Source organism: Bombyx mori, chromosome 16 (assembly GCF_030269925.1).
Source record: "Bombyx mori chromosome 16, ASM3026992v2".
Lineage (NCBI taxonomy): Eukaryota > Metazoa > Arthropoda > Insecta > Lepidoptera > Bombycidae > Bombyx > Bombyx mori.
In genome coordinates this window covers 8,924,213-8,941,112 of record NC_085122.1, presented here as the reverse complement: position 1 = coordinate 8,941,112, position 16,900 = coordinate 8,924,213, and the positions used below count along the sequence as shown (strand labels likewise).

Sequence of the window (16,900 nt, the reverse complement as noted above, 5' to 3'; positions counted from 1 at the left end):
ACGGCGGGAATGGAACTTCGGTATTGCTCCCATTCTCGTTCGGTGGTGCTATCTAATTTACAAACTACCATATATATGATGAGTGTATCCCACGATTCTACCGGTTCGTTAAGTAGTTTTAGAGCGCGTAAGTTTTTCAAGATAGTGTCTATTAATTTACGAATATGAGTAGGTGACTCTTTAACTAGATTTTGAATAGAAAATAGGGCTTTAACATGATTGTGAACTAGCAACCTTGTGTTGTTGTACCTGTTACAAATTAAATCCCATGCTACTGTGTAATTATTAGAGGAGAATTCCAAAGAATCAATAACCAATGCCGCAACGCTTTTTAATGAAGATTTTAGGTAATGAAACTTTTGGATTGGAGAAATATCTGCATTGTTGTGTACTAAAGAGAGAAAGGTGTCCCTGTACTCCAGCCAGTGCTCATATGATCCATCAAAGGTAGGCATAGCTATGGTAGGTAGTTTTACAGCGTGTGAGCCTGGATGTGAGCTTTGAGCAACCTCACCAGATGAAAGTAAGCTTTTAGCTTGAGCAATAATGGTGTAGTAAGCACTTTCAAAGCCTTCGCGTAATTCCAGTTGTTGGAAAAGGTCATGATCGTTGACTGATAGTTCAATCTCGCTTTGTATTTCACTGAACTCATCAAACATTTTAGAAGCCGTCGAAAGCCGTAATTCTAATTCTGTTTTTTTACTTGTACATGAAACTAGTGAATTCTGATCCAAGATAGTAATTTGTTTCGTTAAAACTGTTAATCTGCCTCTAATAATACCTCTTTTTTTAATTAAAATGGATAGAGGGTCATTGTTTTTCGAATTTGGACTTTTGGGAGATTTTTCTGGAATCATTAATTTCTCGGTGCTCATTTTGGTGGGTGATAGAAAAACACGGAGTACTTACGGTTTTCGTTCTAGGTAAACTACGTGTAGTAAGTTCTGCACGGTAGGTAGCCACGACAAAATGGCGACCCGTAGACGCAATTAACACTGGAATCTGCAGATAGAACGCTATTAGCACAGGTAGGCAATGAGGATGGGAAGGAAACTAGTGGCCGTCTACCGAAATACACCGTTTGCGATGCTGATCACTCTGCTCTCTGGCGGTTGGAAGCTGATCCGTCTTCGTATGGTGGATGAAATTATGCGGCTCGATGGACCAATGTTGGCGAGGAAGAGGAGGCAAGCAGTGGTGTACAGACGAAATGAATATTTTATTTTTCCTTCCAAATTATATTTGAAATAACGGCCGTGACAAATAACAGGTACATAGGTGTTGTGCGTAAGGTTGCTGCGAGAGAAGTGACGGTGCGGTTGCAGTAGTGCTCGTTGACCGATTTCCTTCTTTTTTTTTGGTAGTTTTTGTGCGCATAGACAGGCCTTCGGGCCACCAGTAAACATTCAATCTTCCCATTTTTAGATCTCAAAATACATCGGAGACAACAAAACAATCTTATACGATTATTTACAACGAATTATTGGAAAACACAAAGAAATACATAATATTAAAACACAATAAATAAAGAAGCAGCATTCAAATTATTTATTTTTTCTCAGCATATTATTAATATTTTTTTGGTACATTGTTCAAGATTCATATATCATAGTGTTTTGTCATAATTAATTAAGTATATAATATACAACTCTTCACATTAAATGATGTTTATTTATATGTAAACGCACGATTAATATACATAATATATATTTTTTTCATATATAATAACGCGTATGCAATCATACACATATCGTGTTAATAGATACGGTTTTATAACAATGTATAAATAGAAGAACAACTTCAAAGGGTGTTAGAATAAGTGCTATTTGTTATAAGTTTGATAATAGGAAATTCGAATACAGATTAAATATATATATATTATACGTATCTTATAAAGTAGATATGTCGCGCAGTGCTTAGCTAAGAACATTTCACCCCACGCGGACGCGTTGTCAACGCAATTTTTAAATATATTATTGTATATTTTTTATAATAATATTGGACTAAAGAGTGGGGTTATGCATTAACGAAAAGTTAAAGTTTTTTTTTATAATTTCAATAATCGCAAGCTGTACGTTAACACGGGAATAAATATATGTTATATAATTTACGTAACGTATTTGTTATGTAGATATATTATAGAGATTTAAAGGACTTAAAATTATTCTTGTACGAAGTGAGCAATTTCGAAATACATAGTCTAAGAACCCAAGCGATCCCGATGATCAATATGTACAACAATTTTTAGAATTACTTAAACATTTCATATTGAATATTATAATTATCTCGGAATAAATTACTGAATTATGTTTGATTACGATTATTCATTACGCAGTCAAACATTATTTATTATGGTGATCATTTATTAAAATAATTAAGTGTACGTGATATTATTTTGGTAATGAATTTCTAACTTGAAATCAAAACACATCAGTGATGCATTATTGATTTATAACTTATATAAAATATCTTCTCCATGCAAGCAGTCTTGTCATTGGGTTAATTCGCCTTTGTCATAAATGTTTTTTTTTATTATGAACCTAATACCAGATTAAACGTTAGACGTGTTTAATTACGTCTACGGCTTTTGGATACGTAAGAAAAGTAACTATTATATGAAGTTTCCTTCGTAATATAGTTCTTATCGATACACGATTATCTATTGCCACAATAAATGACAAGTTATTGTACATCTTCTTCGAATATAAAGTTCAATTTCAAATGGCAAAAATGCGAACGAATTTCCTGTCCAATGCAGTCGAGAATGTTTTGTGTGAAGTAAATGTATAGTACAATTAGAATATAGATGGTATCACGTCTACTATCACAGTATCTTAGTTTCTATTCGAGAATAATTATTATACCTTAAAGGGATTCAATTACTTAATCGATTTTAAGGTATATAAATTTTACTGACAGCATGGAATCGAGATGAAAGTGAAATTATGACGTCATTTTTTTTAAAATTAGCTTTCAAACTTTTCAACACTTCACTTTTGCAAATTTCTATAAATAATAAAATACGTGTTCCTGCTTTCCATACAATATTTTTCATTGACGATCATGACCGCCGAACGTCGATTAAAAGTCAATCGATATTTTTTTAAATCGATTCCGTTTATTTAAAAGGGACGGTTGCACCATAGCATTGTACAAAGATTAGCGTTAACAAAACATTTATCATAAACAACAATAACTAATCGTAATTTTTCCGTGAGATCAGACTTTAGAGGAAGTTCACATTCTTGTTCCGCTGTTTTATAATATTTTCAAGGGCTATTCACACAGCTAGCTAGATTTAAAACGTAAATTAGAAAATTACAACAAGACTACACCGTAAGGAATATGAAGTAACAACTAGACGGTAACATTATAATTTCTTATTCTACGCAAGAAATAACACAAGTCAAACTCTACTATCGCATAAACAATAACAATGATATAATTCATATTTATTTCTAACCTAAGTAGTTAACGAGCAAACTTCGGAGATAGAGAAGCTTTAGATATAGGTACAACTATTCCCAGATGTCTGAGCTCCATCCATGAATCTACCGAGATAGCACTAACGATCAGATATCCACTATACTGTGCGTGTATTGCATATAACTATTTACAACATGCCTAAATTAAATACAAGCTCCACGAAGAGCCGGATAGATAGTTTGGATTAGCCGCAGGAGTACCAGCCAGTACCAGGGCACCGGGGGAGTGGACGAGACAGCGCGGCGGGAGTCGCACGCCGCGACCCCCTGCGACCGACATTATTTACCACCGAGACCGAATTTCATGAAGATCAGTTCTTTGCCTTTACTAAGAATGTCGCCACCGGGTGCCGTCATTTCGGAGAACTTCTGCATCAGGTTGGGCTGGGATGAGGGGGGCTGCGCCGGCGTGAGGGGCTGCGCGGAAGGCACGACCGCTGGACCTCCGCGTCTGGTAGTTGTTTGCGCCGTAGGACCCCCCGTCGTTGTGCTAGTGGGCCCGGTCGCATTAAGCGGAGTGCTCGCGGAGTTGTTGGAGGTGGGGGGTCCGCTGGGGGGTGCGTTGCCGGGCGACTGGACGGTGGGGGTGCCCGCATTACCAGCGCTCGTTCGCGCGATCGTGTTCGGGGGCTGTCCGCTCGACGCGCCTCTCCCCCTCGCCTGTTGCCAATTATTTATTATTTCATCGTACAACCACAACCCTATTTTTGTAACAGGAATGTGAAAAAATTAAATTTTTGCCTGTGAAAAAATTTATTTTGCAATTTATGTGCTTCAGAATAGTTAAATTTGAATAGAGAATGTGACATCTATGATAATTTTACTTTGAAAGAACGATATGTCACGATACTTGCCATATCGATGCGTTAGAATTTACTGAGTAGAATAAGTACGGTTACATCGTTTCCAATCCAACAGGGAAAAGAAGCATAAAATGGAATTTCTGGTAATAAATTAATTCGTACCTGTTTTTTTTTTTGAAATTTTATTTTCAAACTGTTTATTTTGATGTTTTATCTTGAGATTAAATTTATTTATATCACTTGTAGTACAGACAACATTAAGAACGCGTTGGATTTCGTGCTTTTGACTGAACATGCCGTTTCCATGCACCAAGCGAGTGAAAGATACTAAATCAAAATTATTCTTACTTTTATAAACGCGTCGCCGCGTCGTGATCTAATTATTGATCGAGATTGAGACATGCATCTCATGCTTTGATAAACTACAACAGAAAGCATTTGTGAGAACGTGTTATAATATACTACCCGATTAATGCAAGTACTTCGGACCGAAGTACACACAAATAGGCATGTCATTGACAAGTTAAAATAAAACGCTGTAATCGTGTAGACCACATTGACAGGCCTCGAATGCTTATGCAGTCACTTAAAAAGATGGTGATTGAGCTATTGTAAATCAATGTGAGTGAAGTATGCGACAGTGTTAATGTTGAGTACTTATAGAAACTGGTCAGCATATGTTATGAGAGCTAATGTGTCTATATTCTGGTTCCGTTCGTTATTAAATATAATAATATGTAAATAGTAAAGGACCAAGTACTAGCGATCAGTTTCATTTAAAAACGCCCTCATCTGTACACTGAGCGCAGCGTGAAACGTAACGATAAAATATTATAGAGAAAAAATTAAAATAAAAATGAAGAAAGGAAACAGTGAGAAAACAATAATTCATCTAAATATATGAAAGTGATAGTTGAACATAATAAGACTAGTATAATTGCTTAGTTTATCTGAAGTAGTAGTTTTTGTGGGTTCGATTTATTAAACGGTAAATTTTTACCTGAGAATTCGCCTGTTCTGGATTACTGGCGCATGTGTTGTGGTCTAATTGAGAAGGGGGAAGAGGGCAGGCATCTAGCAAACAGACAATACACCCAACATATATAGTGACCACAGACAACCACCCGAATCTTGGATCACACTTCACCGACACCGCGGGCTCTGTGCAAGTCTATGTTGCGTGTATTTGTACGTCAGCCTACCCACTCGTGTGTGCTAATTACGTGTGGAGCCTCACTGGATTAGACCTCACGGGTTAGGTTAAACAAAAATAAAGATAGGATAGATAATTGGATAGATTAAACGAAAAACAAAGAAAAAACAAAAAATAATAATACAAAAAACAAAAAAAACTATTTCGCATTTTCCCTATTCGATACATGTGGGGGCGTATCGTGTGACCTCATCTTTTTTATAATTTCTTTAAAAAATTTAACGATTTATGTGACTGTGTAATCCAAGATGGTGTTTTAGCAAAATGTATACACCAAGAGTCTTTGTGCTCCGTAGATTGCAACCGGACTTGCATTTGTTTTAAACATTAAATCTTTGCTGTAAATTTAAATATTATAACTAACAAAATTCGGCAAGTCCCGTCGCAATCGTACAAGAAAGATGATAGAGGTTATCTGAGCGAAATAGCTAGCGTCGTTCGATAGTCACATAGCAAGTCCAAGGTGCAAACATGAAACACTCAAAGCTCTCAATGTTCGGGACGGACACGCTTCGTCAGTCGCCGACACTTACCTAAACAATGGGGACGCCGATCGATTCGTCAACTTTGAGAACCTTTTGCTTTTTTTAAACTTTACAATAATTATTGAAGCTGCTTAAAATACAAAATAAATGTTTCGAAACGTTTTATTCCTTAGGTCGTTGAGCCTGCATCGACGAACCGATCGTCCCATCTCAAGTTCGTATTAATCAGCTAACACAATAAAAATAATAAACGTAAAGGGTGTCTGGACAGGAGTACCGAATAGGGAGGTTCGGGACGGTAAACTCACCTGTCTTACGGTGATGGTTGCGGGGCGCGGGGGCAACATTGTCTCTCGGAGGGGGAGGGGGCCCGCGCGCCCCCGGTCCCGGCGGCCCAGAGCCCCCTGGCCCCCCGGACGCCCCCGGGCCCATGCCCCTACCGCGCCCTGCGACCCCGCCCGATCCGCGCATATTTGGGCCGCCAACTGCACACAAACCGCGTTCGACGTCATACGAGGAAACTTAATCAGTGTGCTTAGTGCGAGTTTTTTAACGTTCTCGATAACGTAAGAGTTAACCCAATTTTGTATGCAGTTGGAAGTGTTGGAACAGCGCTCCTAACGGCAAACGTAGGCAAACGATCCCATTCAATACTCTCAAATATATTAAGTGTATAATCTATGTTCCATACAAATATGGCAACTTTTACACTATCGAGAACGTTCAAAAACTCGCACTAAGCACACTGAGTAGGTACTCGTACAAAAATTACTGACATATTACTTTAAAATTTGTTTTTGGCAACAATAATGTTTTCGTAAAACTCTGATTATGTGTGTTTAAATGGATACACTCGGGTTTTGAAATAGATACATATCCACAATCCAATTATTGGATTTGAAATTTTAGATTAATTCATTCTCAATTCCCATTTTGTTCTTGAATCGGTTCGAAAGTGATTTCAAAGGCGTAACAGTAATAAAGATGCCCAAAGTGAAGTGAAAACAAACTCGTGTGTTAAGCCAAGCTGGAACTGTTTTCTTCATAGAAAATTTTATATACCTATTATCGTATTCGTAATTAGAAATGCGTAGACAACTAAAAGAAACGTCACCACTATTAATTATAATTTAGTTACGTTGTATAAAAAAAAAAAAAAAAACCTGTCCTATATAATATAATAGTTGCGTAAAAAACACCAGCCTTAAAAATATATAATACAGAGCAATCTTAATATAACGAACCTCAATATAACGACGTTCTCGATTTAACAAATTCTTCGTTATAAGAGTCCATAAGAGTCAATGTAAAATATACCTTTACATTGCGAAGATTTCATGCGAATAACCCGTTTTTAACGAATTTTCAGCTATCGAAAAAAATGAAGAACTAACCAATTTTGTCAACCCAAAACCCTTAAATAACGTTCCGACCAATATAACTCTAAAACCGTATGTGATTCAGTCTCGACAGGCTTGAGAAAAATTGTTACCTACCTAATTGTTTTAAAATAGAAAATCCGTACAGTCATTTGATGAAAATGTGTTATCATGTATTAATAGAAGTTGTTCGCTATAACAAGATGAGTACGTAATGTTGAGGTGAATAAATTTTTTTTACCTCGTTATAACAAATGATAGAGCAACCTAACCTTAATATAACAAACCTCAGTTTACCGAATTACTTGATATAACGAATATTTACTGATCCCCTTCCGATTTGTTACATCGAGGTTGCACTGTATTTATAATAAACTAGCTGAATCCTGCGGTTATTTTCGTACCGCGGGTGATGTCGCGAGGCGAAGCTAGCCTAAAAAAGCCTAGGTTACTCCTTATATCACCAGCTACTTATTAGTGAAAGTTTCGTCGAAATCGGTCCAGCCGTTCCAGAGATTAGCCGGAACAAACAGACAGACAAAAATTGTAAAAAAATTTATTTTGGTGTATGTACCGTATATATACCTATATTCATATGCATGTAGTAAAAAGCGGTTTTTTCAATATTACAAATAGTCACTCCAATTTTATTTATGTGTATAGATTACGGTTAGTTTTTTCCTCACCTTGACTACTCTGTCCGGCATTGGTATACTGTTCGTTGGCGTCAGTGAGGAAATTGCTGGGGACCAGTCCTCGGACTCCGTCGATTTCAGCCATGTAGAAACCGTCATCATCCATATCACCGTAAACGTGGATAATTTGACCAGTCTGGAAACTTAATTCCGCCTGTAATAAAATATTTGAACAATGTTAATTGTAATACGACTTATATCGCAGTTTTACTGATGTAGATAAAGAGGCAAAGTCACGGTCTGTCAGTGTTAAAATGGAGTCCATGGACGCCATAACCACCTTGAAACACGAGATTTTGTGGATCTAATTAAAATCTGTGAAGATTCCGCTTCAGAAACTAACATGTGTACCACACATTAGTTTCCAGTAACAATAATAATAATATGATCATAATAAACTCCATTGACATAAAAGGGACGTGACGGATTCATTCTCAAAAATTAAACTTAAATCTCGAAAAACTAATGCAATGACAATAGAAACTAAGAAGAACATAATAGAAATGATAATAGATATTATTATTAAAGTTATTAAATTCGTATTAAGTTTGATAATATGCTCACATCGGCATCTACATTGGGGCTCAGCTCTTGCGGATCATAGTCATAGAGAGCGACCATTCTTCGAACGGGTTGATTAGCATAGGCGTCGGTCCATCGGTCTCTTGGCTTGGCGGCAGGTTGCCCCGTGGCCTCTTGTTCGGAAACTTCCATAACCATGTTGTGCGGCACATATCCGCGTCGGCCTCGGCACTCGCCCCAGTAGAAACCGTCAGCGTCTTTGTCCCCCCATACCTGTTTTTGAGTTAAAGAAGTTCAATGGGTAACTTCACCTTGTCCTTATCCCACTATGCGGGGTCGGCGGAGCATACCTTTTTTCATTCAGGCTTATCATGGACTTCCATCCTTCTATCGTATTTCCTCTTTCACACAGTCTATCCAATTATTATTTTTTGGAACACCCCCTCCTCACATTATCATAGTTTAAACATTAGCATAAGCTAAATATCAATGCGATGAACAATCTTTTCATCAGATGCGTAATAATAATGGATTGTAGACGGATTATCTGAGAACGATCCCGCGAAATGTAAACGTTCTTTGCTAAAGAAAAACTATAGTTTTTCTGCGCTAGTTGGGTATACCGTCTCATGTGACGTAGTAACGCAGGGCTGCCACACAACAATGAGAGGCAGAATAGTACTTTTATGCTAACACACCATACTCAACATACAAGGATTTGAAAAATTGATAAATTCTGGTGATTTATATATTATATGTACCAAGTCACGAAATTCAATGACTCTAAACATTTATCTATCTTTGCGACTCCCATCCCTAATTCACATTTAATTTACTCGTTAAAAACCATTTCAGGATCTTATACCTTTATTGTGTCACCCTCGCTGAAGGGCAATTCTTCGTCACAACTCTCTGGATTCGGACTCATTGTAACTGGATCGTAATCAAAGAGCGCGATGAAGAAGCGGCTGCGTTTGGATTGAGCGTGGCTCTGGGGTCCATGACGTTGACCCGGTTGCGGGCCACGAGGTACCGCGCCACCCGCAGCCGCTGCCCCTCGTCCTTGCAATTGCATCCCGCTTGGCTGCCCGTGCTGTCCAAAAAGCGTAAATACTCAGATCTAAGTATCCAAAAAAAATCCCTTTATGTGTCTTCTAATTTATATAAAGAGAAATAACGCTGAAATTTGCAAAATAGCTAGAATAAATTCATTGATTTTTTTAAATTTCCATATATTTCGAATACCTAACGTTAAGAGAAACATTGAAAAACTAGTCTTTTGATAATATTGTAGTATGTGTGGCTATTGATTAAAGAGTACGTGTACATGATAATAAGACCTCTTCGAGAACCTGATCATTAATGGTAAAGTACACTATGATAAAAACAACACGTGGTGCTACCACCTTCCCTGATTCTGATTTGAGATCATACGTTTCAGTTTAATGACCAAGTTAGTAACTATTCCAATATAATTTCATATTTCGACGTTCTGTGTAAGACCTGTCATTGTGGTGTCAATGAGTTTTGAAACTGCATAACGTGAGAGATGAGTAGTCACGTACAATGAACTAAACTGAATCAACACATACGCTTATAAATGTCAAAAATATAATTCACCTGCTGAGGATTCGGTGGTCGTCCTCTTTCGTGGTGTGTCCTTGGTGGTGGATTCTGGTACTGCTGCGGCTGGTTAGGGTACTGACCCTGCTGGTTACTTGGGAGCTGGGCGACTTGAGGATACGGCGGTTGCTGCGTGCCATGGTACGCTGGTGTATTCGGGTACTGCTGACCCGAAGGCGGTTGCGACGCCTGCGCCGGTTGGGACGGTTGCTGCTGACGTCCGTACGTACCAACACATTAATAAGGTTAGATTTTCCGAAATCAAAGTAACAGCAATGTTTTAAGCTCATAGCCACGGTTTTCATTCTGGCATTGCGTTTCAAAGCGGTATAAAACAATATTACCTTCGCCGCGCACGTTTTTTTTTTTTAAATAGTAAACGAGACATTCCGTTGCAGCGCAATTCAATCCCCATGCACAACGAAAGCGAGCGTGCAGCGAAATACACTTGAATCTGTATTTTCAACGCAGACAATGACTCCCACAATGCTTTTCGGTGTTAAGATTCAGAGGTCCTGTCCCCATAATACGATTCAAAATGTGTTTTGACAGATTCCCTATTAAATCCCTCAAATTAATGGTTGCACCTTAACGAAATTGTTCACGTGTGTCATTAGGATTTGTATTCACTGTGTACAGAAAGCCAAGACAGCATGCAGGAGCCTTCAAATGTATAACATGCTCTGTGTACATGGGTGATCTGGTCTGCTCTGTGTTAGGCCTAGCTCCTAAAGAACTCAACCAGTCTCGAAGGAATTCGTTTTCTTAACGCAGTGCTCCAAGAGTGTCGAGACCTGAATGTGACAGGGACGCCGAGTGTCGCGTGTGTGTAGAAACTTACAACGTAGACGTTACAAGTGAATATAACAACATAGCCACATCGAGAAACGGAAACTCGACTTCAGGGACCGTACAGAGTTGCGAAAGAGACAGTACAGTGAGTGCTAGCACATGAAGAGCACATCGATGACAGAGTTATCGCAGACCTGCGGCCGGTGGCGCGTCGCCTCCCCATCCTCGCTACCCAGCTCCGTCGCGCCTTCTTTAGTGATTTCGATGGCCGGTATTCCCGATTGCTGATACCACATGGTTATTTAATATTTCACACTTACACCAAGGATTTATTGTTACACTGATATGCTGACGGAATGGAGATCGCATAGTTATGGTGCGTGACGTGACTGAATCTATTTGTAATATTGCCAAACGGCCCTTACTTTTTTTGTTTACTTACTGTGGAAATAAAGCATTTCATTATAAGCTTTGACTCACGTGACATAGTCTAGTATAATGTTGAAAGACGTAGAAGATACACGTTCAGCAAGAAAAGCCACATGATACAGACAAGCCAAGATGGAAACGGGAAGGTACTTCGATTTGACTTTGAATAAGCATTCGGCTTTCGATTTATGATCGACCGTCATCGTTTACCTACTGTTGCGACTTTAAATTATTCACGTCTAATAAAATTTTGATGTTTTGTATGAGTATGGTGGATGTTTGATTTGCGTGTGAATGAGTAAATATATATATTTTTTTTCGTTCTAATAAAATTATAGCCCAAAAAAACTAACGATTCGTATTTCAGTACGAATGTCTATTTTAAAACATAGCATACTAACAGTGTCACTTTTGCGTTACTTATTTTAATCAGAGACACATATAATATCAAAAATTTTAAACATAAACACTGTGCTTGAAATAATTTTGAATTTATTTGCTTTAGTAAATAATTTTTAAACATTGAGCTAACAGAATGTACTTCCTTCTACTTGTATTTGCTCTACTTTCAGATAAATATAAAAGCATACTCAAATATAATATATTCATTGTCATAATGCCTTAGTATGACTACAAGTTTATTTTGTTATGTTAATAAACTATTTGGCTAAGAACACACTGCGTGATTAGTATATAATTTCAAATTAAAAACAAACCAAAAATCAAAACCAAAACTAATTTGTTAGTACTAAAATAACTCTCAAAAATAAATCTAATCAAAAATAAATCATCAAAGACAAACGTCTGAGAAATAAAAGAGTTTACTTGAAAAGGCGTGTTAAAATTCCTTACCGAAGGGGTTATTTTGTCGAATATACTCTTTAGGAGGCCAGTGCCGAATCCACTCGTAGGCTACGGAAAGGTGTATAACAGTTATGTGAGGAAGTTAGGTTAGTCTAAGTGGCATGATCGCAACTCGTGAAGTCACAAAACGGGTATGTCTGTGTCACAAAGTACAAGCTCTTTATCTGTTCAACTAAGTAGGTATTATCTGTAAGGTGTTGTGCGTTGTTTCGGGTATCGGCCAATAGAGCACTATATTCTACGGATCTAGCCGCAAGCAGTATGCATTTAATTTTGAACGTTCGAGCCGAGTGCATAGCTATATTCGATAGCGCGCGTGGTGTTGCCGTGATACCGTACGGCATTGAACTACGTTCTGGACATTTGGAGGATGCCAGCGACAGAATCACAGGATATAGAATAAAGAGTGCAATTTGCAACACCGATGATGCGTGACGATCTGTCTGCGCTCACTGAAACGTTTGTTATTGTGGTCACACCACCGGCTATCGACAGACAAGTCGCTACGCAAGAAGAGAGCGAATGAGTTTAATCTTAACAATGATAGCGAAGAAGACATAAAAGAAGTACAACAATAATTATAAGTCAATAAGAACAAAACGAAGCACATATTAATCAACATTATACGATACACTGCGTAGTTAAGTTATAAATTACACACAAAATACACAACAACATCGATACGCAACATAATGTGGTAACAAAATTAGATGGCTGTAAAATTCAGTATATAAATGGTATATTGATGTTAATTCTGTGATAGGTTCATTAATTTCTGAATGGTTATCATAAATTGAATGAAGATCAGTGGAAACTAGATAACCTTCCACTCAAAGATTAATAACACTGATCAGATAATAAATCATTGATCACCTGGGCTGGCTGCTGATCGTGGCGGTTATTGTTTGGGAATATTTCCTTATCTGATAAATTTTCGTCATGCTCAATGACTTGTTGCTGTTGCTGATAGGGCTGCGGTCGCTGAGGGCCCCTGTACGTGCCCGGCTGAATCGAGACCGGCGCGACTGCACCACGAGGCATTCTCGATACGACGCCCCGTAATACCGCAGGCGGAATAGGCGTCGGTACACTATCACTGGATTGGCTGTCGCGCGATTTTGTACGAACCTGAAAAACAAACGAAATTTCAAACGTACCAAGAAGTTGTGGATATAATTTTAGCTATATCGCAACTATTCACAACATAGCTTGTTTTGAGAATTTTCAGACCACGACTTGTATGTAGCAAGTACCCTAGCAAAATGAAGCACAACACCGAAATACTCACGGTAACACATTTGGGATTGAGGCCGATCAGTTTGCCGATATCGATGAGAGCGTGGTCACCGGTCGGCGAGTCTACGTCCGTGACCTTTTTTCCGTCAGCGTATACAGCGTATCCGGTTACAGGTCCAGAGGCGGGCGGACGCTGTACCGGCTGCCACGTCACCAGCAGAGTGCCGTCTTGCGGGCCGGCCTCCACCTGCGACACCGCACCAATCACCACCAACAATCCAGCTGAACTTATCGTCTAGCCAATCGGGTCGAACTCTGTTTTCAATTCGGAGACCGCCATCGAGGATGATCAAGTCGAATTAGGAAAGGAAAGAACGCAAGTATGGAGCGCTGTATCATGAAAAATTCGGACGAAAGGTTCGGTAATTTTAATTATATTTTCATGGAGCTGGATTTATGGTTGCGATTGACGCGACTTCCTCGAATACGTCGGGCGTGCTGTGCGCTCTGAGATTGTGAATTTATTCGCAGGGGAACGGGAGGGGGGTGTATCAATCCAAGTGACTAGATATAATTTCACAAATTTTATAGTAGGTATATGAAAGCTATCACCAAGTGCAAGTGCTTTTCGGCTTTAAAGCTCCTTGTAGCCTAAATTCCTCTCTATGATGAGTATTAACTGCGTATTCGTATTAACAGATTGCTGATAAATATAATCAGTGACGGAGCCTGGGAGAACCTACATTGTCGACGTCTTATTTCAGAAGCATGCGCGTTCCATCTCATGCTATTCACAGCTAAGAGAAGCACATACCATTATTTCATTGGGCGGATCCGGTAAGCCTTTGGGTAGAGTCCTAAAGTCCGTGTAAGCGCCTGGAGCTTCTTCTGCGGGTATTCCCGAAGGCTGGAGAGTCTTCCCATTTTTGGCCCGTACTGTTACTCTGTACTGAGTACTGGGTGAAAGTCCCGTAATGGTATGCCGATAGACACCTGCTTTCACTAGCCGCACCTAAAAACCAAAAGTTAAAGTAAACTGCGACATAAGAAGGTCTTTTATGAAATGAGCTTATACAATCTCATCAGTACCTCAACATTGTTAACGCAAACTATGTGCTGCTGATTAGAATTGGCAGGCAACCAGGAAATGACGGCTTGAGAACAAGTCACTCCACTAGCCCTGACACAAGTTGGGCCCATGTTAACAGTCTCCTTTCCTATGACCATCGTGCAAGCAGCATCACGTGATGTCCTCCGTGAAGCAGTTACGGAACGCACGCTTATTCTATGAGGCTAAAAATTTAAAATCAATATACTGGATTTGTTCATTTGCTCATTGAAAAGTCAACTTTCACTAATTAGTAAGTAAGGTATCTTAAAACAATCCAATCTCAAATTCATTTCAAATTAATGACAATTAAATATTCTGTATACAATTACAGTGGATACTTTAGATCAGGGGTTCCCAAACTTATTTTGTCCATTGCCCACTTCGAGAGCTAAGTCGGTATTAAAGAGTCCTCCTAGATGAAATTACAAATGCCCTCCCAAGCCTCTACACAACGCCCCCTTTTTTTCTGGGTCTCTTACCGCCCCCCTTTAGGCCTGCAGCGCCTTCAAGGGGGCGTTATCGCCCACTTTGGGAAAGGCTGCTTTAGATCATAATACCTCAAGAGCAACTTACGCGACCAGCATCGACTCCTTCGACAAGGGCCCTCGTGCGTTCTGTAGCTTTCACAGTAGTTTTGAGGACTCCATCGACATACACGTGATAGCTCTCGATGTTCGCCTGTTGAACTCCGTCCGGCGCGATCCAGCTGATCAGCACGGACTTATTCAATTGCCTCTCGAGGTTGAGCTGCCGCGGCGCGGGCACTAGCGACGAGAAAAACAGCTCTGCCGTTCAGGTCCGATGGTTGATCGTGGTAATGCAGCCAGCGATGTGCGAGTTATGCGGAGAAGCGTGCGGCCGAGTCCGAAGGATCGGGAGGAGGAAAGGACGCTTCACTATAGATATCTAAGTCATTTTCGCAACGGCTAGAACCGTATTGGGTCTTTGTTTGTTGCATTATAATTGATCATTAAATTCATGGGTAAATTGTGAGGTGTCGTGTATGGTGCTCCCTCTCATGAAATGGTTTACCAAGCTTTGTACCATGATTGATAAAATAATGACCTCTTTACTTTGCTATGTACTGGGACAATGCATGCGAAATTCCTTCATTCGAATCTCAAAAACCTGAATAATTGTGTTTTTAAATTAAATGTTGAAGCTCAGAACATATCTACGAATGTGGTAAGTTATAAATTAATTTAATTACATAGACTAGGTAAGTTCTCGAATTATTTATTTCAATCGACCGCTTATCTTAAAGAGAAGCTAATTTCAAATATAGTAATCGTGATTTTTAAATTATCTAACACATACCATTGTCGTCATCTTCAGGACCCTCATTAATGTCCGCCGTTTCACTAAGTCGAGCGACGTCCCTACTAAGAGACAATTCACTGACCGCAGTCGTCGCAGACTCATCAACATCTCGCATCGACGTCACCACAGCCTGTAAGTTCACGTCACAAATGAAGAACGCTTGGAACTTTGAGATCCATAGAATTGGATTAGTGAATGTACGAACTTGATGGAAGTCTAAAAGATCCTCTCCCACTAGTCTCTGAACAAAATTAACTGGCACAAGACCGCGACGCCCGTCTAACATTTCCGCTTCCAACATTGTTACATTTGGATCCGGCGCGCCCCATACTAATAAATAATCACCCGCCGAAATCGATAATTCGCCCTCTGCGCTTTCGATTCTGAAATTGATAAAAAAAAACTATTATTTATTATAAACAATTATTTATTTACTTTTATTTTTTCATTGCTTAGGTGGGTGGACGAGCTCACAGCCCACCTGGTGTTAAGTGGTAACTGGAGCCCATAGACATCTACAACGTAAATGCGCCACCCACCTTGAGTTATAAGTTCTAAGCTCTCAGGTATAGTTACAACGGCTACCCTACCCTTCAAACCGAAACGCATTACTGCTTCACGGCAGAAATAGGCAGGGTGGTGGTACCTACCCGTGCGGACTCACAAGAGGTCCTACCACCAGTAACATAACAGAGTCTTCAGTGTGCTTATATAGTTCTCGTTACTTACTCCGGAGGGTCGTAGGAGAAACGTGCTATGTAAACGCAACAACGGCCTCGTCCGGGAATATCCAACATGTCCACCGTTTCAGCGGATGCCCCGTTCATGTAAAGTGAATTTCGAACTGAAATTATAATAATACATATATGAAAAGTTTTGAAAATTGGGGCTTTCAGCGCAAAAGTGGCCTAAGCTTACCATAGTAATTCTTTTTATTGCCCGA

At 39.3% G+C, this 16,900-nt stretch overlaps 1 protein-coding gene across 13 annotated transcripts in view; it reads right to left on the bottom strand.

Moving 5' to 3' along the window:
* Nucleotides 1-1,525: 1,525 nt before the first annotated feature.
* The window catches only part of LOC101746770 (peripheral-type benzodiazepine receptor-associated protein 1), a 31,911-nt gene continuing 16,536 nt past the window's right edge, over nt 1,526-16,900 (bottom strand). For 2 of the 13 annotated variants that reach the window (XM_038016438.2, XM_038016442.2), the window contains exons 5-21: nt 16,687-16,801; nt 16,163-16,340; nt 15,955-16,087; nt 15,211-15,422; nt 14,616-14,819; nt 14,341-14,538; nt 13,579-13,773; nt 13,164-13,418; nt 12,279-12,338; nt 11,192-11,281; nt 10,203-10,418; nt 9,448-9,675; nt 8,625-8,855; nt 8,052-8,214; nt 6,295-6,471; nt 5,289-5,362; nt 1,526-4,145 (exon numbers count right to left, since the gene is read on the bottom strand). In XM_038016438.2, the coding sequence (XP_037872366.1) occupies nt 3,765-4,145; nt 5,289-5,362; nt 6,295-6,471; nt 8,052-8,214; nt 8,625-8,855; nt 9,448-9,675; nt 10,203-10,418; nt 11,192-11,281; nt 12,279-12,338; nt 13,164-13,418; nt 13,579-13,773; nt 14,341-14,538; nt 14,616-14,819; nt 15,211-15,422; nt 15,955-16,087; nt 16,163-16,340; nt 16,687-16,801 (3,110 nt within the window). In that variant the 3' untranslated portion in view covers nt 1,526-3,764. The remainder of the gene's footprint in view (nt 4,146-5,288; nt 5,363-6,294; nt 6,472-8,051; nt 8,215-8,624; nt 8,856-9,447; nt 9,676-10,202; nt 10,419-11,191; nt 11,282-12,278; nt 12,339-13,163; nt 13,419-13,578; nt 13,774-14,340; nt 14,539-14,615; nt 14,820-15,210; nt 15,423-15,954; nt 16,088-16,162; nt 16,341-16,686; nt 16,802-16,900) is intronic. The other 11 variants (XM_038016439.2, XM_062673022.1, XM_021349811.3 and 8 more) reach the window with 10 other exon arrangements.